At 40.7% G+C, this 25,756-nt stretch overlaps 1 protein-coding gene across 3 annotated transcripts; it reads right to left on the reverse strand.

Moving 5' to 3' along the window:
- Positions 1 to 273: 273 nt before the first annotated feature.
- On the reverse strand, positions 274 to 23,690 carry wnt8b (Wnt family member 8B). Of its 3 annotated transcripts, none has more exons than XM_008119391.3 (6): positions 23,249 to 23,690; positions 14,905 to 14,938; positions 10,571 to 10,709; positions 6,894 to 7,019; positions 4,540 to 4,682; positions 274 to 2,820 (listed from the first exon to the last, which is right to left on the reverse strand). In XM_008119391.3, the coding sequence occupies exons 1-6, from the start codon at positions 23,314 to 23,316 to the stop codon at positions 2,260 to 2,262; spliced, it is 1,071 nt and encodes a 356-aa protein (XP_008117598.1). In that variant the 5' UTR covers positions 23,317 to 23,690; the 3' UTR covers positions 274 to 2,259. The 3 variants fall into 3 exon arrangements, with proteins under 3 accessions (XP_008117598.1, XP_062831974.1, XP_062831975.1); XM_062975904.1 differs by lacking the exon at positions 23,249 to 23,690 and adding an exon at positions 16,676 to 16,883; XM_062975905.1 differs by lacking the exon at positions 23,249 to 23,690 and adding an exon at positions 16,525 to 16,543.
- Positions 23,691 to 25,756: the final 2,066 nt, after the last annotated feature.

Below are 25,756 nucleotides of genomic sequence, written 5' to 3' on the forward strand. Positions count from 1 at the left end.
TTACCTTACCACTTAGACTAGATCCGCTTGAAAATGTCCCAGCTGCCGCTATGTGATGGATTTATATGAATTTGTTTCATTTTATGATTGACAAACAGAATTTGCAATGCTGGAGATAAAATGTCTGGGGCCACTCTTGAACAGACACTAAGAATGTACACTACCAAGAATGACAATGGGTGTTCTAGAGATATGCAATAGCATGGGAGCAAGAGTGGGAGAGTCATGGGATCTCTAAATCAGCATGTGTGAGACAACAGCCAATTAAAGAGGTCAAATGGCACCCTGACGTTTTCCAGCCAAAGTCTCTAAAACCTTTATTCACACTGCACTGCACTGCGCCGCATAGTTGAGGGATACAGAGATGATCAAAGAGTCAGGGGATTCCCCTACAGACTAGCATAGAGTCCAGTCAGGAAGAGATGAATGGCTGAAAGGAAAAGTCCCTGGACCTCTTACTGTGCATAATATATTCCAAATATTAGTTAAGCACTGATAGTAGCGTTATGTTTTGCGATTTCATTACAACTTTTGGATCACATCTTTCTGCTCACAGGGTGAATCTTTCATAAATACAGGAAATCTTCCACACAGCCAATTCTTCTCATCTGAGAAATGCTTGGTCTTCATCTAGTCTCCATCTTCCACAGTCTGCCAGTGGCAGGCATTTCGTTTTATAAAAAGATGATTCACTTAAACAAATTTGCTAGATTCTATGCAACACCAGCTGGGAAATACTTATTCGGCTACTGCGACTCTTATGAGATGTAGAGTTGAAGTACGCATCTAGGAAACGTTCAGGTGACAGAGTCGCCTTTTTGCTTTTCCAGTAAATATGGCAAAAATGCCTCATCATTTTTTCTATTCCTGTTGAAATTCCTCCAATGGGAAAAATAAACTAGCAAGGAAGGAGAAAATACATGCCACAGTTTAATAAGCCATCATGTGTTTTGAGTATTTGATATGATTTCAAAATATTCATTCTGGGCATGACAGTGCAACTGGTTAGAAGTTGGTTTATTAGGGCAAGCAAAGTATTGGTGCAAATAGGTTTCGGGTTTACTTCTAGCAAGCTTGGCCTTTCTTTCCTTTTTATTTACAAACAAGTCATGGGGTGGCATTAGCTGCTAGCTTCTTCCTCAGTAAATCCTTAAGCCTGCCTTTGTGAAACTCAGCAGACAAGTCCTCATTCACAACTATTCACACTTTGGCCTGTATCTTGATATCAATTAGATTTACCTGCATGTTGATTCACCAATGATTTTGGAATTACCCAGCAGGATGTAGGCTTATATTTGCCACCTAAAAATGACAGAATGGTCTTCATGAGTGAAAGTCACAAAGAAGCAACAGAGCACGAAGAGCATTAGCACTTGGGAAGACTGATAAGTCCAGTCAGTAGTTTCTTATAGAATCAATTTATCCAATTGATGGGACTCAAAAGTGTAGCTCAGATGACTTTAGACAGGCATTGCTGTATGTTTATTTGCATGGGAACATGTAGCTGTGAAGTCCAAGCATGTTTCCCTGGCCATGCCTAAAATACAGATATTTCACTTTATTTTTTCCTGCTCATGGAGTACTGCAGATATTTTCTTTCTTCCTTTTAGGCCAATAGGGTTTCCTATCTTGAATCATATGCTTAGGTCTGCTATCTGCTTTCACGACAAAAAAGTAATTTGGTTATGAAATCGAAGACAGACAGGAAGGGGGAAAAACAATTAAAGTGTGCAAATATGGAGGCTCTTGTCAGTGTTAGTTCTCTTTAAAAAAGCATGATCCTGATCTCAGACATGTAACCGCACAAAGACTTCATGTCTAATGGCAGCCCCACATGGAAAAAGCTGTCATTGAGAGAGAGCAAGAAGGGTTGCACATGTCTAAAACATAACAAGATACCCTGCCTTTGTAGGAAATCCCATGCCTGGGATTCCATGCTGTAATAGAGAACTTCTCCATCTGAATCTCAGGCCCTGCCGGCTGAGTAAACAAACCCAAAGGCTGCAAAGAAAATGGATAGCGTGTGACATACTTTGTAGTGAGTACAGGCCATCTGAAAAGCAAGTGTGCTTTCTTTCTTGGGAAAGAAACATCTTGGGATTAAAATGAAGCCTAGGGGCTTAGGGGTAGCATCACCTTAGCTGGAATTTCTCTACGTTTCTGCCATGCAGGAAACCCAAAGTGGATCTGGCAGTGGAAAGTAAAGTGAAAGTGAAGAACTATATGAGAGCAAGAACGTTGTTAGTTGACACAATTGTTTCAAGGCTGCTTCCTCTTGGATTTGCGTGCAGTTGGACTGCCCCCACTGTGCTCCCGCTTCTCTTTGTGGACACAGTAATATTTAGTGACCCGCTTGCGACATTGTTCACAACGAACCGCACAACACCAATGAAATTTGCAGTTGCAGCTGGACACCATTTCAGCTCGCTGTTCCTCCACAGCAAGGCCACAGTCCCCACATAAGCGCTGGCAGCTGCGTTTCTCCCACTTGCTGAGGGCTTTGCCTCTCTTCAGGCACTCCCTGCCCTCAGTCCCCAGTAGGCCCAAAGTCTTATTCTCCAAGCAGTAGTCAGGTGAGTCTTCCAGGTGGACTAATTCTTTCTTGGAGATGGAGCTAAAGGTTTCAGCAATTGCCCCGCGACTGGCGGCACTGTTGCCTGCCCCTTGGAGCAGGTCAACTTTCAGTCCTTTGTGGTACTTCTCTTTCAGATATGTCCCCACTTCTCGAAACTCCGGCAATTGCAGCCAGCAGGTCTGGGTGGTGCAGCTTCCAGATACTCCATGACACTTACAGGTTCTCTTCATGGTCCCTTTCACTGCCTACATAGATGACAGGGAAAGTCAGCATGAATTTTTTGCAACACAACCAAGTGGGTGCTATTTTTCCTTCTAGAGTTTAATATCTCTGTAGAAATTGCCCATAGGACTATTTAGATTTGTACTACATTATAAAGAAGGGTATTATAATAATAGCTAAAGGTTTTACCCTGACGCTAAGTCCAGTCGTGACCGACTCTGGGGGTTGGTGCTCATCTCCATTTCTAAGCTGAAGAGCCGGCGTTGTCTGTAGACACCTCCAAGGTCATGTGGCCAGCATGACTGCATGGAGCGCCGTTACCTTCCCGCCAGAGCGGTACCTATTGATCTACTCACATTGGCATGTTTTCGAACTGCTAGGTTGGCAGGAGCTGGGGCTAACAGCAGGCACTCATTCTGCTCCCGGGATTTGAACCTGGGACCTTTTGGCCGGGCTGTGGCGCAGGCTGGTGAGCAGCTGCTGCAATAAATCACTCTGACCATGAGGTCATGAGTTCGAGGCCAGCCCATGGCGGGGTGAGCACCCGTCAATTTATATATATATATATATATATATATATATATATATATATATATATATATAGCGCCCCTGCTCGTTGCTGACCTAGCAACCCGAAAAATAGTTGCATCTATCAAGTAGGAAATAAGGTACCACTTATAAAAGTGGGGAGGCAAGTTTAACTAATTTACGATGTTGGAATGAGGAAGTGAGGAAGTGCCATCAGAGTGGATGATGAAGCAGCTGCTCCCCCCTGTGGCCAGAATCGAACATCCCCTCAGGAGAAGGTTAAATTGCCTCTGCGTCTGTCTGTCTGTCTGTCTGTCTGTCTGTCTGTCTCTGTCTCAGTTCAATGTGTTTATGGCCATTGAATGTTTGCCCTATATGTATATAATGTGATCTGCCCTGAGGCCCCTTCGGGGTGAGAAGGGCGGAATATAAATACTGCAAATAAATAAATAAATAAATAAATAAATTCAGCAGCTCAGCGCTTTAACACACTGAATCACCACCAGGGGCGCAGTGTGTTATAATAATTATAATAATAGGCCAACAATATTATTTTCATTTTAGAAATCTGATAGTTTCATAATATCGCACCCAACATTATAATTCAGTACAGTTAATGTTACTTAAAAGACATTGTTTCCAATATTACGTTTTCCCAAGTGGGAGAAGGTACTTAGGAAGGAACTTGGTTATTTCTGTACCCCACAAGAAGAACTATTCCGCAAAGATCACATTTATAGGCATCTTCACAATATACAGTGTTCCCTCACTACTTCACAGTTCACTTTTCGCAGATTCGCTGTTTCAAGGTTTTTCAATAAACTCTGGAAAAATATTATAAATCATAAAAATTTACAATTTACAGCCTAAGGAAGGAAGGAAGGAGAAGCCGAAGGGAGAGAAAAGGAGCCCAAGCGGCAACGGGAGGAGAAGGAGGCGATTTATCAACACACAATTGGTTGATAAAGACTTAAAATTGTGTATAACTAATAAAACAATGTATAAATATTAAAATTAATATAGTGTCCCTACTTCGCGGATTTTCACTTATTGCGGGTGGTCCTAAAACGTAACCCCAGCAATAAGTGAGGGAACACTGTACCTCTCTATTCAGCCAGCCTTCACAATTGAAAACTCCTGCCACGTTAGAAAAAACCCACAAAATATGCATCTCCTCTGGCTTTGACATTTGTTGTCAATGGAGAAGGTGTTACCTTTCTGCCAGCTTCATTGTTATGCAGGTTCATTGCTGCTCTCGCATCCTGTCCTGTCTCAAGTGCATCCACAAATTGCTTGGAAATGGCTTCCCCAAATCCTACATTGTCACTGCAGCCTCCCCACAGCCATCCTTGTCCTCCTACAGAGAGAAACATGCCAGAAAGCAGTTATATGGAGTTGACAGCTCAAACCAGTCCCATTATCCTGTTATTGTAAAGATCAGAAAAAAGTTGGATTCTCTAGAGATTGAGCATCCTTTATCCTGAATTCTGAAATCTAAAATACTCCAAAATCCAAAATTGTCGATGAATGGCTGATAGTGATCATTTACTATGTGATGTATGCACACTTCATTTTGTATAAAAGATTTAAAAAACTAAATGTACCTTTAGACTATGTATAAGATATATATGAAATTTATTTTTTTAGATTTCTGTACCATTTTCAGAATATCTCACAATAAAAGTATATGTGAATACAGATATTCTAAAATTTTAAAAATCCGTATTCCAAAGCACTTCTGGCCCCAAGCATTTCAGATAAAGGGCTCTAGGTCAAGAACAACTTGTAATATGGTACATTTTCAGAATTCAACATATAGCTTCAAGAAGGAGAAGGAGACATATTATATCTTATCCCATCCAGTTTAAAAATTTATCCAGATATTCAAACCTAGGTCTGTCATTCAAGCAACAAGTGCTTAACCTTGAATATTTCATGGATGAAAGCCAGAATATCTGTAGTCAAACAACCTCAAGAGTGTGGCCAAGATGGCAATATCTATTATTGCAGAACACACAAGTGGCAATTTGCTTTTGCCTGAACCTGCTGGGAAGGACAAGATTCCAGCACCCTCATTATTCCTCCTATTGCTATTGTACTCAATTAACTCAATTGGGCTGAGTTTACTGGGCTGTGTACTTTGAACTCAATTTGCAATAATGTTAATGACCTGAAGGCAGGGCCCACATTTATGCTGCCAATGCCATATAATCCAGTTTATGTATGCAAATTATCTGTTTTGAACTGGATGATGTGGCAGTGTAGGCTCATATAATCCAGTTCAAAACAAATAATCTGCAATCAGAAACTGAATTATATGGAAGTGTTGATCCAACCAGAAAAGGAAGTGGGAGGAAAGAGGAAATGGGCCATTTTAAAAGCAACTGGGTTAGTGAGATGATAATGGATTAATCAGGATTATCTCTGCCAAAGAAGAACAGTTGGAGAATATGCACATGTGAGCATATAAAGTGAGAGGGGTTACAAGACTATGCAGGCCTTCCAGCTTCACTCCAAAAGCTCAGCTTTCCTGTGTTTGAGGAGAACTCCGACAGGTCAAATTCATCCAGAACTCTCCCCAGACTGGAAACCCCAGGATTCTCAAGAGTTTTCAGGGCATGGTATCTGGAAAGCTATGTTGTTGAGTACATATACTTGTGGTGGATCAATGACAGAGACCAACGGGGAAATAAACATGTCGTGGATCAGGTAAATGCAGGATTCGGGGCTTTCCCTGTGGATTTTTAAAATCTGTGGTACAGTTGCATTAACTGATTTACTCCAGGTTAAGTTTCAACAAACTGCAGGCGGATGCAAGAAGTGCCCTAAGAGTGACTGCATCTATCTGCCCTGTGTATTGATGAAAATGCTCAACTTCCTACAGGGGATTTGGCTGTCATTACATATCGTAAAGTCTGGTGGTAATCTAGATGTTTCTTTAATTGTAATGAACCACATTTGGAATGTTGTTTCTTTGATGTGAGGCCCTTTGGGGAACTATGGTACTTGATGTGAGAAATGCCATTCTGCCTATTCACCCAGCATATTCCACTGCAGAACAGCCCTTAAATATTTGAAAGGATGTCACACTGGGAAGGGGGCGAGTTTGTTTTCATCTAGAGATTAGAACACAGAGCAATGGATTCAATTTTCAGGAGAAAAGATTACACCTAAACATTAAGAAGAACCTCTGATGATAAGAGCAGTTTGGCTGTGGAATATGCTGCCTGGAAGCATAGTGGAGGCTCCTCTGGAAGTTTTAAGCAAAGGCTGATGACTATCTGTTTGGAGTCTTTAATTGTGTTTTCCTACATGGCAGGGGATTGGACTGGATGACCCTGGTGATCTATGATTCTATACTCAATTAAAATAATCTGTAATGAAGTTTGCCAAGGCCCCTCTAAGATTAGGATGCAAAGCTGGGACAGAAAATACAGGTTGACTATTCAGCTACCCTTGCCAAAATGCTAAAAATCTCCTCCCTCCATTATTGATTTTTGGGTGTTGTGGTGGGGGACTTGGCAGAACACATGTCAAGAAGAAGTGTGTGGCTAAAATTGCTCCTTACCGAGCTGTCCATTACGGGAATCATCACAGCCACAGTTGTCAAAGTCTCCAAGGCTGCAATTGCGTGTTAATGTGTACATGACTCCAGCAGAGCTGATAGCATGGACAAAGGCTGTTTCTCGGTTTGCTGTAAAGGAAAGATTAAAAAAAATGCTGAAAGAACTGCACAAAAGGGATGCAACAGGAGTTTTGTTAAAGCAAAAAAGGTGCTGACCAGCAGGATTCTATAATAATAATAATAATAATAATTATTATTATTATTATTATTATTATTTTAATAATTTTAATAATTTTATTTTTATACCCCGCCCCATCTCCCCAAGGGGACTCAGGGCGGCTCACATGGGGCCAAGCCCAGGCAACAAACAATATAAAACTCAGCAATAAAAAACAAATCATAAACAAATAAAATCACATATACCATAAACAATAAGCACACTTAGTAAACATGTGTGGTTGTTTTACCCACAAAATAAAGTTTTACAATCAGTCAGATCTGCAAACCTGGAAGAAAGGAAAGTTAGAAGAATAAAATGAAATTACACCATTCCTTCCTTGGTATTTTCTGGGAACAGCATGTTAACAGATTTCTGAAATAATTAAAAACAGGTCAGATACTGCCTGCAGAAGGCAGCCATGGCAAGAGCTAGCCTCCCAGTGCTTCCCACTCCATCTGGTCTGGTGTGGGTGGTTCGGTTTTGCTCTAGGAGATGAAAGATCAACTTGCTATTTATAAATTATTCAGAGGGCCAACTTCCTGTCTAATACTCATTCTTCTGATCAGCCTGAAACTGAATTAAAATAAGAGTGATTCACTGGGGAAAATAATCCATTAGAATAATCTAATTATAGAATTGGAAGAGACCACTAGAACAATCCAGTCCAACCCCCTGCCATGCAGAAACATGCAATAATTTTTTCCCAAGAGATGGCCATCCAGCCTCCATTTAAAAATCTTCAGAGAAGGGGAAGCCACCATGCTCCAAAGCAGCATAAACTACTTCTGAACAGCTCTTACCATAAGGAATTTTTTCCCAAATATTTTGGTGGAATCTCTTTTCCTGCCATTTGAATCCATATCTATGTTTCTAGAGGAGCAGAAATCAAGCTTTCCCCCTCCTCGCTGTGACATCCTTTCAAATATTTAAACATAGCTATCATGTTCCTTCTTGGCTTTCTTGTCTCCAAGCTAAACACACGCAGATCCTCACAAGGCTTGGCTTCCAAACCATTGATCATTTGGGTCACCTTTCTTGAGACATGCTCTAGTTTGTCAATGTCCTTCTTCAATTGTGGCACTGTGAACTAGAAACAGTATTCCAGATGGGGTCTGACCAAAGCAGAATAGAGTGGGACTGTTACTTCCTTCCATCCAGACCAGGTATGGGCAAACTCAGGCCTGGGAGCTGTATGCAGCTCCTTGGGCTCTTTTCTCAGGCCTTCCTCTCCTTCACCATCCTATCCTATCCTATCCTATCCTTTCCTTTTTCCTTTCTTTTCCTTTCCCTTCCTTCCTTCCTTCTCTCTTTCCTTCCTCTTTCCTTCCTTCCCTTCTTTCCCTCCCTTCCACCCTTTCGTCCTTCCTTCCTTCCTTCCTTCCTTCCTTCCTTCCTCCCTCCCTCCCCCCATTTCCTTTCACCCATCCTTCTCTTCCATCCTTTCATCTCTTTTTCCTTTCTCCTTTCTTCCTGGGTGATGTTTATCTGGGATAATGTAGAGGCATTTATAAGGGTATCCCATTGAGGAGGAGAGAGAGGGAAAATTGACTTTCTGCTGCCCCAGAGACCAGGGCACAAGGGAGCAATGGTTTCAAAGGGCAGGGACAGAGATTCAACTGAAAAAATTAGGAAGACCTTCCAGAGTAAGTGCTGTTGGGAAATGGCATAGGCTGCCTGGGAGTGGTGGAATCTCCTTCTCTGGAGGCATTTACGCAGAGGCTGTCCATCAGGAGTGCTTTGATTGTGCCTTCTTGCATGGCAGGAGGTTGGACTGGATGGCCCTTGGAGGCCTCTTCCAGCTCTAGGATTCTATATCAGAAATAGGCAATATGGGGTCTAATGCACTGAATCTCAACCTGTGGGTCCCCAGGTGTTTTGGCCTACAACTTCCAGAAATCCCGGCCAGTTTACCAGCTGTTAGGATTTCTGGGAGTTGAAGTCCAAAACATCTGGAGACCCACAGCTTGAGAACCACTAATGGATAAACTTTTTCTCTCCCGTCCACCATCTCATCCTGACCAAGGTCAACCCTTTTGGGATCCAAATATTTTCTATCCTTCCTTCACTTTCTGCATCCAAAAAAAGAAGAGGAAGAGGAGAAAAGGGCAGGGAGGGGACTTGGGGAGAACCCCCTCCCTCGCAACCTGCCATGTGGCCCCCACGTTAGAAAGTTTGCCCATGTCTGATCTTATTGGAGTATAGCGTGCAGACACATGTTTTAGTCCTTCAACTTTGATGGTTTCTTGGAAGAGGCTTAACATTGGCCAGAGGTTTGCTGACTAACTATGTTCAATAGCTGTACGTCAGCAGAAGTTAAATAGCTGTAAGCAATGCATATGCATCTGTATGCATATGTATCTGTTTCTGTGTATTTATCTTTCTAGATAATTTGTCACAGAACTTGTTTATGTTTGTAATAGTTTTAGAGCTACAGAAACACAGGACAGGTCTGTACTGGTCAGTAAATTCCAGGCCATTTGCACCCTGCCAAGCCCACTGCAGTGCTGCATTTGCATCCACATTGTCCACCTGGGCCAAGACTACACAGGTTCTGCATGAACCATCATCTCACCTTCCGTGTTGCCATTGCCACTCTCAACCAATCATTTAGCTCTATGTAAGTACCTGGCGGAATGAGTGCCCGCTGTTAGCCCCAGCTCCTGCCAACCTAGCAGTTCGAAAACATGCCAATGTGAGTAGATCAATAGGTACCGCTCCGGCGGGAAGGCAACGGTGCTCCATGCAGTCATGCCGGCCACATGACCTTGGAGATGTCTATGGACAACGCCGGCTCTTCGGCTTAGAAATGGAGATGAGCACCAACCCCCAGAGTCGGTCACGACTGGACTTAACATCAGGGGAAACTTTTACCTTACTTTACTTAAGTTCCTGGCTGTCATAGGCATCCTGCTCTGACATCAGCAGATGCACTAGCAGAACCAGGAAGAAGGAAGGAATGATCTCCCCATCACCTCTGTTGATGTCAGGATGGGGCCTTCACGATGGCCAGGAGTCACATGGAGTCCCGTACTAGACATGGCATCAAGACAGACATGATCCAGCGCTTTTCCCTATACCAATGATAGTGCAGGGGAAAGCGGTGATTGGTGTCACATGTGAACAATGTACTGGTCCAAATCAGACCTGATCTCATTGCTCACATTGCCCCAAAGCCACAGGATACACTGGAGTTTCAAGCACACTGCAAAATACCCCCCAGCTTTGCCTAAATCGGGGCAAATTCAATCAAACCAGGATAACCTGTGATGCTCATTAGAAATACAGGAATGTTGTGAGGCCAACCAGGAATCAATTCAGGGTGAGTTGGGTTTTCAGGCTCATGTAGGCTTATTCTTATTCTCAGGAGATGAGTGCTGTCTTTGAAAAGGGATGTTAACTCCAAATACAGTAAAGAATTGGCAGGTAAAAAATCCTAATGAAGAATGAGCCCTTTTCTTACCACTGCGCAGACCTCCATGGCTAGACAATTGCAAAGCTCTCTCTGGGCAGTTCCAGCGATCCCAAGCGAACTGGAACTTGCATTCCTCAATTCCACTCTGTGCACCAGCTGCAACACTGCTGGAATAGATAAGATATGCCTGCAAAAGGAAAGCAGTAAAATCAAAGGAAGAACTTCTGAGAAAATACAGAAAGTGCAGAAGCTGACAGGCTTTGCCTTTGTTTGTTAATTGCCTGCCTACTTGTAAATGTAAAGGAAACGGCTGCATTGGCTTAGAACATGGACAGGAGCCCAAAATATATAAGATAGCAAATGGAGACTCACTCCTGGCAGGGCTGTAGCCAGAAAAGAATTTCGGGAGGGGTTTTGAAAATTTCGGGAGGGGTTTTGAAAATTTCGGGGGGGGGGGGGGGGTTGAACCCCTAGCACATACCCCTCCCCGCTACAAACCTGTCAATATCTGCTTGAGATAGTGCCTGGAGGGACTCTTAATGTTTTGCATCTCATAGACTTAGCATGGGGATTTGGTTAACCAGTTAAAATTCATGAGTAAACGAGATTTTTTTTATAACTTGAAAAATTTCAGGGGGGGGGGTTGAACCCCTAACCCCCCCCCCCCCCCCACTTGCTACAGTATATTCTCCTTGGAGTCACGTCTTAAGCGGCTCTTTTTTCTAAGGCCAGGTTTTGTCTCCAGAAACTAGGAGGATCGTGAGTGGGTCAGGTTGGAGTTTGTCTGACAAAAGAATTAAGAGTTGTGCTAGGTAAAGGTAAAGGTTTCCCCTGACGTTAAGTCCAGTCATGTCTGACTCTGGGGGTTGGTGCTCATCTCCATTTCTAAGCCGAAGAGCCGGCATTGTCCATAGATACCTCCAAGGTCATGTGGCCGGCATGACTTCATGGAGCGCCGTTATCTTCCCTCCGGAGTGGTACCTATTGATCTACTCACATTGGCATGTTTTCGAACTGCTAGGTTGGCAGAAGCTGGAGCTAACAGCGGGCGCTCACTCCGCTCCCGGGATTTGAACCTGCGACCTTTCGGTCTGCAAGTTGAGCAGCTCAATGCTTTAACACACTTTGCCACCGGGGCTACAGGTGATCTAATAAAACATTTCCCCATATCATTAAAAGGACTTGCTTCCCACCTACTCTTCAAGTGTATAGACTGCCCCCAAAACAGAGCATTGTTTCATCAGAGCGCTGCAGCACCTCACAGGCCATCATTTACCGCAATGCCCACAGGCCAAGCAACAGAGCAAGAAAATATAAGCAAACAATCCAAAGCATTTTGAACCAGAATGTTGCTGTTATCTCCTTAATGATCCTGCAAATACTTTCTCTTAATTGTACTAGAATTATAAATATAAACTTTTTGTTGTTTGTTTCCTGTGTCTCCTGAAAACTGGGAAACCCAATCAGGAAATGTGAATTTTGTGCCAATTTTGCCTGGCATTCTCAATTTAAATGTTTCTGGGTGGTATATTTCCTGTATTTTGGCATGATTTTGTGTATGAGAAATGTGTTTTTATACAAATCAATGTGTTTTTATTCAAAAATAGTTTCTGAAAGTAGCGTTCTTTTGCACAAAACATATCATTTTCCATCTAAACAAGCAAACAAAGCCCATGCAGAATAATTTTCTGAATATCAGGCAAAAATGAATCAGGGAGAAAACCATGGGAATTATTTATTTTTGCATGTAAGGCTGAAATAGATTTCTATCCCAAAATGAATCATAAGAACAAGGTTGAATCCTGCAATCCCAATATAATAACTAGGGGAGCTAGGTCTGTCCGAATTCGACCTCTGGATTGAATCCTCCTTTGCCTTTGGGTACTGTATGCATAGAAAATGCAGCCAGTCAGGAGCTTATGCTTCTCACAACCCCAAAGCCATTCCGCTTGCATTTGTGTAGTTCATTAACCTCACACTTGGATCATGTTTTATCCCAGCCTTTGAATCCACTTCTCACCTTCCTGTCATAAAGAATTTTGTCAAATAGATTTTTGGGTTGTTGTATGTCTTTCGGGCTGTGTGACCATGTTCCAGAAGTATTCTCTCCTGACGTCTCGCCCACATCTATGGCAGGCATCCTCAGAGGTTGTGAGAAAAATAGATTTTTCTCTAGAGTTTTAAATCGTCCAGCCATCCCTGTTGATGTCTCTCTCCAGCTTCCCCTTATCCTCTTCCCCTTGGTTTTAGTTAATATATTAATTCCAAAATAATATCTTTTTTAATTAGATTATGTTTGTGGAAGAATATCTATGAAGGACTGCTGTGAGTTTTCCGGGCTGTATGGCCATGCTCCAGAAGCATATTCTCCTGACCTTTTGCCCACATCTATGGCAGACATCCTCAGAGGACGAAACGTCAGGAGAGAATGCTTCTGGAACATGGCCATACAGCCCATTAAAGCCTTTGACAACACAATATCTATAAAGGTCTGCGATCAATATAGGAATATTCAAAGCCAAATAGATATTGCATCCCTAGGGACAATAAGAGCTTCATTCAACTCAAGATGATCAATTTCATGGGTACACACAAAACTTCCCTATTATTCTGAGTGGAAATCACGAACAGCCCTTCTTTTCAGCTACGAGACAACAGTTTACTGTAATCTCCGATGAGGGATGAGGAAATTTGCTAAAGGCTACACTTACTTGTTGAAATGCAAAAACATCATATCTGTACCAAACTCTGGGGGCATATTTAAGGCTCGTTCCCTCTTCTTTCTCCTTTTCCTGCTATTACAGCAGGATAGCAGATTGGCACAAGCAGAAACAAAAATAAATTGTACCTAGTTGTACATTTTTCGCTCTCGCCATTTTTAATTTTGCATGTCATCTAGTCAATAATTTCCCAAGGACTTTGCAACAGCAGCATCTAAGCCACTGGTTAAATATCCCCAGCAAAGCCTATAAACTGCCATGGCAATCTATTTCACTGCTAAACACCTCTCGCCATCAAAAAGGCTTTTCCTTATATTTAGTTACAATTTGCTTATTGGCGATACTGACCTCCTATTATTAATCCTGCTAACTGAAACAACAGAAATCATTCCTAGTGCATCATTTGTTTAAATAACTGGAGGCAGCTGTCTCTTTTTCATCTTCTCTTCTTTGTAACACAGAAAGGAACCTTAGCCAATGCCATGCTAGCCAGTGGTTCTTGGAGATGAAGTTCAAAAAAGTATATTTTCCAAGCTGGGCTCTTCTCCAAAGTAAATATACCTGGCTTAATCAAGCTGCTGTGGTGTATTACCCTGTTTCTCTGAAAATAAGACATCCCCAAAAAATAAGACCTAGTAGAAGTTTTGCTGAATTGCTAAATATAATATCTCCCAAAAGTAAGACCTAGCAATGTTTTTGTTTGGAAGCATGCCTGGCGCCTGCCAAACAAAACACCATAGCATGCAGGATTGGTAAATGTACATAATAATAATAATAATAATAATAATTATTATTATTATTATTATTATTATTATTATTATTATTATTATTATTTTATTTTTATACCCCACCTCCATCTCCCCAGAGGGACTCGGGGCGGCTTACATACCAGTTGTATATGGAAATAATGGTAGTAACAAGAAATTCTTGACAGGAATCACAGTTTGTCTGGTTTAGTTATGTTGGTTTGTGATGACAACTACTGTACAGTATAGAATTTTTTTTTGTTCAACAATGAATATGAATTCTTCTTCATGGAAAAATAAGACATCCCCTGAAAGAAAGACCTAGCGCATCTTTGGGAGTAAAAGATAATATAAGACACTGTCTTATTTTCGGGGAAACATGGTAATGAACCTGGATCTGGAAGAGAGTAACTTGCCTTCTGATCCCTTCTCAGCCTGATGCTCACTTGATGGCCATCTCCAAGTGTGTTTGTACACAACATAACTACCTTCAACTATTGTTCGTTCTCATGGAATTCCTGGAATATGTAGTTTGGTGAGCAACTTAACATCCTTTTCCAAAGAACTCTGGTACACTCCTTGGACTTCTGTACTAGTATCTCACCAAACTGCAAATTCCGTATCTCACCAAATTGCAAATTCCAGCATGAAGGCAGGGCAGATAAGGTGGAATCAAATTGCTACAACTATGCAATGAAAATACACTCCCAGTGATATTGTCAGGATAAAATGGGGAAATACATGCCTATACTTTGCTACTGTTTGTTCTTTTGCTTTTGCACTTTGGGTTTAGTTTGTAAGAATGCAGGAAGCTCCTGTATGACCCATAGCAAATCTGAGAGACTGGAAATAAACCACATCCAAGGAATCAGGGCTTATTGGAATTAGAATCACAGATCAAAGAGACTGCACTTACCTTGGGACCAGTCATCAGGAAATTATTCACTGACCTGGAAAGGAGAAAAGGGTTCATCATCTTCAATGGGGAGAAGCCGAGGAAATGCCTGGAATTCCTGTGTTTCACCCGCTCCAGTCTACCCACCACCACCAGTTTTGCCCAGTGGCCTCCAATTGCACCTGCCAGTTGTTGCCCACTAGTTACAGCTGAGGATGTATGGACTAAACTCTTCCTTCCCTGTCTCGTGATCTTATCTAATATTCTTGTATATTGTAAAATGTACGTTTGATTTTTTAAAAAATGTAAAGTCAGGTTAGATTTTCAAAGAAATCCAATGGGGGGCATTCCCTACATTTCTCTACATTTCAGGGAACTAAAATGTTCTAGGTCAGATTTATAGAGTTAAGATATGAAATTGTGGTAGACTTTTTCCAATAGATGTTGTTCTGAAGTTTGTTCAGTTCTGGGTTTTATAAAATCAGTAACTAAGTTATGTCTATGAACTTTTGCAAGGCGGAGGAATTTTGTGAACATTTTGAAATATATGTATAGAACTTCAGATAGTGTTGAAACTCAGCCTGTCACCCCTTGCCTATATAGGTAAAGGTTTCCCCTGATGTTAAGTCCAGTCATATCTGACTCTGGGGGTTAGTGCTCATCTCAATTTCTAAACCGAAGAGCCAGCATTGTCCGTAGACACCTCCAAGGTCATGTGGCAAGCATGACTGCATGGAGCGCTGTTACCTTCCCGCCGGAGCAGTACCTATTGATCTACTCACATTGGCATGTTTTCGAACTGCTAGGTTGGCAGAAGCTGGAGCAACAGCGGGCGCTCACTCTGCTCCTGGGATTTGAACCTGGGACCTTTTTTTGGTCTGCAAGTTCAGCAGCTCAGTGCTTTAACGCACTTCGCCACCGGGCCTATATAGCCGATGGTATATAATGGGAGCTACAGCAACGTTTGGAGGGTCACACAATTCTCTTCCCATTCAGCGAAAATAATGAATCTGGGTCTAATAGTGTCTCACAGAGAACCAATCCTCAAATTTTGAGTGTACTCAATGAGTACCACTACGTAGCCTTCCCTTTTGTATAAAGTAGCATTTGTAAACTGAATAAAAGACACCTATGCAATAAGGGCACTTTAAAGGGGGCAATACTAGAGAGGGCACACTACAGTGTGATCAGCAGTGTTTTTCAAGTTTGCAATAGAATTTAATATGGCATTAAATCTAGTGTGCACCCTAATTTTCACAATATAATTTGGCCATATAATTATAATTTGGAAATATAATATGTGAATGAACATATACTAAGCCACCTCTTCCGCAGGAGTAGCAGACTCTCAGCCTCAGGTTAAATGGACAAACATTCTGAGCTTATTTTGGTGGTAAAGAGGATCTACATATATACACAATAGTTCTGATAGTTATCTGGCTTGGGAAATGACTGGAGGGATCCTGTCCATGGTCCCCTTTTCCAAGGGATTATGTAAACTGGGTCACGGAAAGGTGGCTGCCTTCAAGTTTCATTTTGATAGATATATTAGAAACAGTTTATACATACTGTATACTGCATATGACTTTATCGCACCAGCTATGGTCATCGTAAACAGGTTATTTAAGGAAACAAACATACATTTACTGGAACCATTTTTTTCACACATTGGTAGAATTGGACAATACTGGCACCTTGTAGATGTTAATTTCCATAATCGGTTTTCGTACAGCCTCATTCCCTACCCATGTTTCTCCTACTGTGTATTTTCCTCCTATAATTTCCTACTTACCACAACTGCACAGTTATGCTGTAATTACACTTTAATGATCTTGTGTGATTTTTTTTTTTTGTGTCAGGAACAACCGGAGTTGCTTCTGGAGTGAGAGAATTGGCCGTCTGCAAGGATGTTGCCCAGGGGACGCCCAGATGTTTTGATATTTTACCATCCTTGTGGGAGGCTTCTCTCATGTCCCCGCATGGAGCTGGAGCTGATAGAGGGAGCTCATCTGCGCTCTCCCCAGGTGGGATTCGAACCTGGCAGCTTTCAGGTCAGCAACCCAACCTTCAAGTCACAAGGCTTTTATCCCCTAGGCCACCGGAGGCTCCACCTTGTGTGATAAAGTCCATACATATAATTTATGCTTATGTTTTGTATTAAGAGGTCAAAGCCAAAAAAGTAAAAGATTTGTTATGAATTTTTAGAAACCCCATTGAATACATAAACCCCCAAATGGATAAACAGTTCATTAGACATAATAAAAAATTCCTTACTTCTCCCCTTGAAATGGGATTACGAAAACTGTTTTAAACTAAAGTCTAAAGTCGAACTCAGTCGACAGACCCAGTTTTTTTTTTAACTGAACACGTCTACCTATATTTTATAATGCGTTTTATCTTATAATGTGTAATCTAATCTCACATATCTACACTGTACATTTTATAATGTGTTTTTATCAGTTATAATTTTTTAATTGATTTGTATTGTACTGTATAATTTTTTATATATGCGTTTTATTGTAAGCCGCCCTGAGTCCCCTGTTGGGTGAGAAGGGTGGGATATAAATATTGTAATAAATAAATAAATAAATGCACACATTAAAAGAAAGGAAAAACCTAAAGAATGATATTACTGTTGTGTGCTTTAAAGTTGTTTCTGACTTACGGTACCCCAAAGCGGACCTATCATGGGGGTTTTCTGGCAAGATTTGTTCTGCTCTGAGGCTGAAAGTGTGTGATTTGTTCAGTCTCAAGTGGGTTCCCATGGTCTCCAGAGACATAGTCCAATGTTCAAATCACCACACTTATGTTTCAATAAGAATTCATTAGTGGTCCTTGTACAATCGGATAGGAGTGCAAGAAAACTCTGTCCTTATTCAGTGTAGAATATTATCTGCAACAAAACGTATTTAAGGATGAAGCGGACATTCTTGATTATTACATACTGGAGCTTTTCACAGTTCTACTTAACCTGATGAAGCAGCTATTAATGAGTACAGATTGGAGATGAGTGTCTCAGCTCAGGTTCATTAATCAAGTTCAATTTGTGTGATTCAAAATGGGTGGCCAGATAATGTTAATCTTAAGTATGTGATTATGGGCACTTCCAGACAGGCCCTTTATCCCAGGATCCGATCCCAGGTTTTCTCTTTATCCCAGATTATCTGGCAGTGCGGACTCATATAATCTAGTTTAAAGCAGAAAACCTGGGATCAGATCCTGGGATATAGGGCTTGTCTGGAAGGGCCCTTTGTGGCAATTCATAGTGTGGTGGCAAATCTATATACCACTACTTGTATATTTGTTTTAAAACTAAAACACAGCAGAAGTGAAAAGTGTAAACAGGAGAAAGAACTACAGTAGAGTCTCACTTATCCAACATAAACAGGCCAGCAGAAAGTTGGATAAGGGAATATGTTGGATAATAAGGAGGGATTAAGGAAAAGTCTATTACACATCAAATTAGGTTATGGTTTTACAAATTAAGCACCAAAACATCATGTGATACAACAAATTTGACAGAAAAAGTAGTTGAATACGTAGTAATGCTATGTAGTAATTACTGTATTTACGAATTTAGCACCAAAATATCAAAATACAAAATAATGTATTGAAAACATTGACTACAAAAATGTGTTGGATAATCCAGAACATTGGATAAGTGAGACTCTACTGTATCAGGAAAATCCAAAGAGAATTTGCCTAATCTGAACCATTTTTTCATGCAACCCAACCTCTCAGCCTTCTTTATTTATCATGGTCACTCTCATAATTTATATGATCCCACTTTATCTTGATAAACAGAGAAAAGAGCAAGCCCTTTGCACAAGCACACACTCTTTTGCTCCTTTCATAAACAAATCAGGAACTTTTTAACAGATGTCTGTTTTGTCCAGTTTTGAAACAAAGTGTTTGAAACAAAGATACAATAGAATCTCACTTATCCAACATTCGCTTAGCCAACATTCTGGATTATCCAACGCATTTTTGTAGTCAATGTTTGAAACAAAGATACAATAGAGTCTCACTTATCCAACATTCACTTAGCCAACATTCTGGATTATCCAACGCATTTTTGTAGTCAATGTTTGAAACAAAGATACAATAGAGTCTCACTTATCCAACATTCGCTTAGCCAACATTCTGGATTATCCAACGCATTTTTGTAGTCAATGTTTTCAATACATCGTGATATTTTGGTGCTAAATTCGTAAATACAGTAATTACTACATAGTAATTACTATATTTACGAATTTAGCACCAAAATATCACGTATTGAACTACTTTTTCTGTCAAATTTGTTATATGACATGATGTTTTGGTGATTAATTTGTAAAATCATAACCTAATTTGATGTTTGTGTTGTCGAAGGCTTTCATGGCCGGGATCACAGGGTTGTTGTATGTCTTTCGGGCTGTGTGGCCATGTTCCAGAAGCATTCTCTCCTGACGTTTCGCCCACATCTATGGCAGGCATCCTCAGAGGTTGTGAGGTACCTCACAACCTCTGAGGATGCCTGCCATAGATGTGGGCGAAACGTCAGGAGAGAATGCTTCTGGAACATGGCCACACAGCCCGAAAGACATACAACAACCCTAATTTGATGTTTAATAGGCTTTTCCTTAATCCCTCCTTATTATCCAACATATTCACTTATCCAACATTCTACCGGCCCGTTTATGTTGGATAAGTGAGACTCTACTGTATTGAAGAAACATTGAACCATAATTTAATATCCTTTTTATTACTGAAACTAATAGGCATAGATTCCCAGTCAGCATGAAATAGCAAACCATGTCTGATTGTTTGTCAATGTAAGTCTTATCCATATCTTGTATTACTAAAGGCCCTTCCATACAGCCCTATATCCCAGAATATCAAGGCAGGAAATCCCATATTATTTGAATGTGGACTCAGATAACCCAGTTCAAAGCAAGATATTGTGGGATTTTCTGCCTTGATATTCTGGGATATAGGGCTGTGTGAAAGAGCCCTATGAGATAGGATGGTTCAAATATGTCTCAGACCATTTCAGTCATGTCCACTTTTCTATACGAGTTGAATTCTTGCTTAGAAATGAGAATGATAATACTTTTTATTGAAATGCCTGCATGCCCATTTTGTGAAAGATCTTTGAAGCAAAATTATTTCATAGACAAAAAGAAAACAGAAATTTGCACATTCAAGTGTAACAGAGGTAAATGCACCACATCAATTACTGCTGCAAATCAGCATATCTTTCTGGAAAAATTCCCTAAAGATTTACCTTCTTTTGAAATAAGTTTGTTTGAATTTCTTTCAGTTTCATACTTTGCAACTGAAGAGACAGTCCAACCTCCCGCCATGTATGAACATACAATCAGAACACTCCCAACAGATGGTCATCCCGACTCTACTTAAAAACTTCCAGAGAAGGAGACTCGCACACACTCCGAGGCAGTAGATTCCACTGTTGAACAGCTCTTACCATCAATAAATTATTTCTAACATTTAGGGTATGTTTTTCCATACCCTAACTCTGGGGGTTGGTGCTCATCTCCATTTCTAAGCCAAAGAGCTGGCATTGTCCATAGACACCTCCATGGTCATGTGGCCGGCATGACTGCATGGAGTGCCATTACCTTCCCACCAGAGCGGTACCTATTGATCTACTCACATTTGCATGTTTTTAACTGCTAAGTTGGCAGAAGCTGGGGCTAACACCGGGCGCTCACCCCACTTCCTGGATTTGAATTGCCAACCTTTTGGTCAGCAAGTTCAGCAGCTTAGCAGTTTAATCCGCTGCGCCACCGAGGGCTCCTTCTAACATTTAAATAGAATCTATATTTATCTGTGATTCAAACTGGATCGTTTATTTATTTATTTCATGTACTATATTTATACCCCGCCCTTCTCACCCCCAAAGGGGGACCCAAGGCGGCTTACAGACTATGGCAATAATTCAATGCCAGATTCAGGCAATAATATCAGTAAAACGGAATATAGTAGAGTCTCAATTATCCAAGCCTCGCTTATCCAAGTTTCTGGATTATCCAAGTCAATGTTTTCAATATATCGTGATATTTTGGTGCTAAAATCGTAAATACAGTAATTACAACATAACATTACTGTGTATTGAACTACTTTTTCTGTCAATTTTGTTGTATAACATGATGTTTTGGTGCTTAATTTGTAAAATCATAACCTAATTTGATGTTTAATAGGCTTTTACTTAATCTCTCCTTATTTTCCAAGATATTCGCTTATCCAAGCTTCTGCTGGCCCGTTTAGCTTGGATAAGTGAGACTCTACTGTATTATAAAACTATAAAAACATATACTTATCAATTAAAATAGTCTCTCAAACGATTAAAACATACTATACATATCAGATAGTATGCCCATGTCTGATATTGTGCCCCTAAAACTAACCTTTGTCACTTTTTGAAAGAATGAGTGACCATTTAACATTCTTTGGATACATATATGAACATGAGTGAACAGACCACCCACACAATCTTGTTATTTGCTTACAATATCATGAAAGATAGGACTCCAGCTGTGCAGGTGTAGCTTGTTCTCATAGCAGCAAAACACCATAATGGGAATTATAACTCCTGGAGTTATAGAAAAATAATATACTGCAACATTACACCAATTTCCATTATCACCTAGTGTCAAATCCTGCTGTAGAATATATTGATTTCAACCTCTCCAGATACTCCCGTGGAAGCTTTATTCTTTCACAGTTTACCTAGAATCTGAACATTTTTCCTTGATTAATCTTGTAATCATTTTAATATTAAACCGCAGATATAATTTGCTTATTGATTAGATTACTTTATAGTCCTTCATTCACTGAAGACACACTGAGTTTGAGGCCATAGATTATTCACAGATGCATAGAGCTGCTGTTGATAAAAGAAAACCTTCAGGATGAGCTAAGCTTTTGGATATTTTTTATTTCTGCCTCCCATCTTCTGCCAGTAATGTAAACCAAATATAACCAAAGAGGAAATCAATAGCAATAGCTAAGGACTGTTCTAAAAACATTCCTTCCCTGTCAAAGCAAGACTGGAATTTTCAAAAGGAATATAAACATAAATGGGAGGGGTTGTAGTGGCCTTTTAAGACTAAGCAGTTTATCCTTTAATGTTTTTTTTAACAGATTACTCTTTTATAATGATCTATCTTAGAGTGATAATTAAGAACAACAGAGTTGATGCCAAGTCTACATAACTCTTTCTGAACTAGTTGGCCATTTTACATTTGCCACGAATAAGTGGAATCTCAGCTGTCTGAAGCAAATGCGGCATGCAGTGAGTGCCGCTTTGTCCATAATTTCAAGATGTTAGAAAAGTCTGGATTGCGGAAAGCTTGTAAGCACAGAATCTATCAAGCAGTGATCCTTCCCAGACAACTTAGTTAAGTTAGACAAGATGGGAGTGTGGCAAATAAGATTAAATGATGGAATTGATAAACTGAATATAACCTGAAGAGTTATGCCAAATTTACAGAAAGGACATCGAACTAATAAAAGATAAAACATTACCTAAAAGGGCTTTGCTTTGTTGACATCCTTTCCAGAAAATCAAAAACAAAATGAAATAGAAAAAAATATTTCTAAATTATACATCAAGTATCTATTTCTTTCTGGATAACATAGCAGAAAACCTTAGCCCTTCTTAATATTATCAGGCTATACATCTAAGTTAGAGGAAACACTTCAGGAAAACCAATTGCATTTACTGCTAACATATGATAAGGTTTTATTGACAGCCATAGAAAACGAATGGAAAGATATTCACAACTCAGAATTTTGATTGAAAGATGCAAACAATTCTCAGAAATGCTTCTTTTAGAGCTTTTCTTTTTATTCCCTTTTCTGCTCCAATTCTACAGAAATGCTAAGCTTAACAGCTCTGATTTTAACAGATTCACAGGAAATCGATTCTAACAAAGCTATTATTTATAGCAATTTCAGAGGTTGGAACTGAATGGCTTTTTTTTGCTTGTATGCATATGATCAAGCAAGAGAGAGTCAAGGTGAATTTGCCTAGGTTAAGAATTTGCAAGTGGAAGAACTCCCAACTCTACAATTATCTGACTCATCCCTCAAAATTGGAAGTGATGTCCCAGAACTGTTACAAATAACTTTGCTGGGCTTCCTGCAAAATTATACAAACTGTTGTTTGGACGTTTGAACAAATGCCTATTGGGATCAGCCCTTAAGTAAGCACAGATTTCTGTAAAATGACAAATATTGAATAATTCAAGAGAAAAAGGAAAGGTAATGACAACTGCTGATACCAAGGAATGAACATCTCGGTGCCGTTTTATCCTACCTGCCTGCCTATAACGCAAAGCAAGGAACTCTGAATACTCACCAAGGATGGCTGAAGTGGAAGAAGGACACAAGAAGCAAGGTTCCTGGATAAGAGCCCATTTGAAACATTACCCCCCTCAAGAAAACGAAAGGAAGAAAAGAAAATCAAAGAACAAAAAACAAAAGAAATAATATTAGAATGGTAATTTGCGGGGGAGGGTAAAAACAAACGAGAAGAAGGCTAAAATGAGGCTCTATCCTCTGTTCCTAAAGTGTGTAGAGAAGTTGAAAGACTCCGAATCCAAACTTAGCTGGAGAACAATCAGTCCTGAAGTGCAAGGAAAGGGGATTGGTGAAATGGAGCCACTGAAATTTGTAAGAAGAGATTATCTTCTTAATTAAAGATTTTCCTCCCTCCAAGTCCTCCAGCCAATCAGGATTCAAGTGCCAGAGAGAAAATGAACTGATCAAAAGAACACCCCAGGTCCCTCTAAGACAAATGCACCAAGGAAAGGAATGGGGTGGGGGAAGAGATAAAAGAGGAAAAAAGACAGAGCAAATCCCTCCAATAGTCACTGGATGCAATCTCCACCATTTTGCATCATCCCCAAAGGCAACTAGAACAGATCTATGGCAAGTACTTTATCTTTTGCCTTGGAGGCTTCCAGTGCAACTAGTATTTCCATTAATTATTTTGTGTGGATAGAAGAAGTAACGTATTTGCTCTTAGAAACTGAGGTTCAAGGTGTTTGGGAATGGGGTTATTGAAAACGACAGAAAAGCTATAGATATTTGCAACTCATCCTTCAGAGGTCTGGAGACTCAAGGAGTCAATATCAAATAGCTATGACATTCCCATAGCTATTTCACTCACTTTTTTGAGGATATCATGACAGCAGGGATGCTATCAAGAGGTTCAACTAACTCAAATTGTTCTCCTGGATATCTCAGCAGCATTCGATACCATCGATCATGGTATCCTTTGGGGTTGGCTCTCCGGAATGGGTCTTGGGGACACTGCTCCTTCCTGAGGGATCATACGCAGATGGTGATGCTGGAGGACACCTGCTCGGATCCCTGGCCATTGACCTGTGGGGTCCCTCAAGGTTCTCTTATTTCCCGCATACTTTTTAACATCTACATGAAACTGCTGGACGAGGTCATCTGGAGTTTTGGAGTTGGGTGCCATCTCTACACAGATGGCACACAACTCTACTACTCTTTTCCTCATCATTCCAAGGAAGCTCCCCAGATCCTGGATCAGTGTCTGGCAGCTGTGATGGATTGGATGAGGACAAACAAATTGAGGCTTAATCCAGACAAGACAGAGATCCTCCTGGTCAGTTGTGAAGCCGATTGGGGTATAGGGTGGCAACCTGTGTTCAACGGGGTTACACCCCCCCCCCCCATAGACTTCTTCTTTTTCTTTACTCGTTCAGTTGTTTTCGACTCTTCGTGACCTCATGGACCAGTCCATGCCAGAGCTCCCTGTCAACCATCACCGCCCCCAGTTCCTTCAAGGTCAAGCCAGTCACTTCAAGAATACCGTCCATCCATTTTGTCCTTGGTCAGCCTCTCTTCCTTTTTCCTTCCATTATCCCCAGCATCATGATCTTCTCCAAGCTTTCCTGTCTTCTCATGATGTGGCCAAAATACTTCATCTTTGCCTCTAATATCCTTCCCTCCAGTGAGCAGCCGGGCATTATTTCCTGGAGGATGGACTGGTTGGATCTTCTTGCGGTCCAAAGCACTCTCAGGATTTTCCTCCAGCACTAGAGTTCAAAAGCATCTATCTTCCTTTGCTCAGCCTTCCTCATGGTCCAGCTCTCGCAGCCATAGGTTACTATGGGGAATACCATTGCTTTAACTATGCGGACCTTCGTTGACACTGTGATGTCTCTGCTTTTCACTATTTTATTGAGGTTGGCCATTGCTCTTCTCCCAAGAAGTAGACGTCTTCTGATTTCCTGGCTGCAGTCTGCATCTGCAGTGATCTTCGCACCTAGAAATATAAAGTTTGTCACTGCCTCCACGTTTTCTCCCTCTATTTGTCAGTTATCAATCGGTCTGGTTGCCATAATCTTGGTTTTCTTGATATTTAACTGCAGCCCGGCTTTTTTGCTTTCTTCTTTCACCTTGGTGATAGGCTCCTCAGCTCTTCCTCACTTTCAGCCATCAGAGTGGTATCATCTGCATACCTAAGGTTGTTAATGTTTCTTCCAGCAATTTAAACTCCAGCCTTAGATTCGTCAAACTCCGCACATTGCATGATGTGTTCTGCGTACAAGTTGAATAGGTAGGGTGAAAGTATGCAGCACTGCAATACTCCTTTCCCAATCTTGAACCAATCTGTTGTTCCATGGTCTGTACTTACTGTGGCTACTTGGTCTTTGTACAGATTTCTCAGGAGACAGACAAGGTGACTTGGTATCCCCATACCATCAAGAACATGCCACAGTTTATTATGATCCACACAGTCGAAGACTTTAGAATAGTCAATAAAGCAGAAATAGATGTTTTTCTGAAACTCCCTGGCTTCCTCCATTATCCATTATCCCCCTAAAGACAC

The sequence above is a fragment of the Anolis carolinensis genome, chromosome 3 (genome assembly GCF_035594765.1).
Source record: "Anolis carolinensis isolate JA03-04 chromosome 3, rAnoCar3.1.pri, whole genome shotgun sequence".
NCBI classification, from domain to species: domain Eukaryota; kingdom Metazoa; phylum Chordata; class Lepidosauria; order Squamata; family Dactyloidae; genus Anolis; species Anolis carolinensis.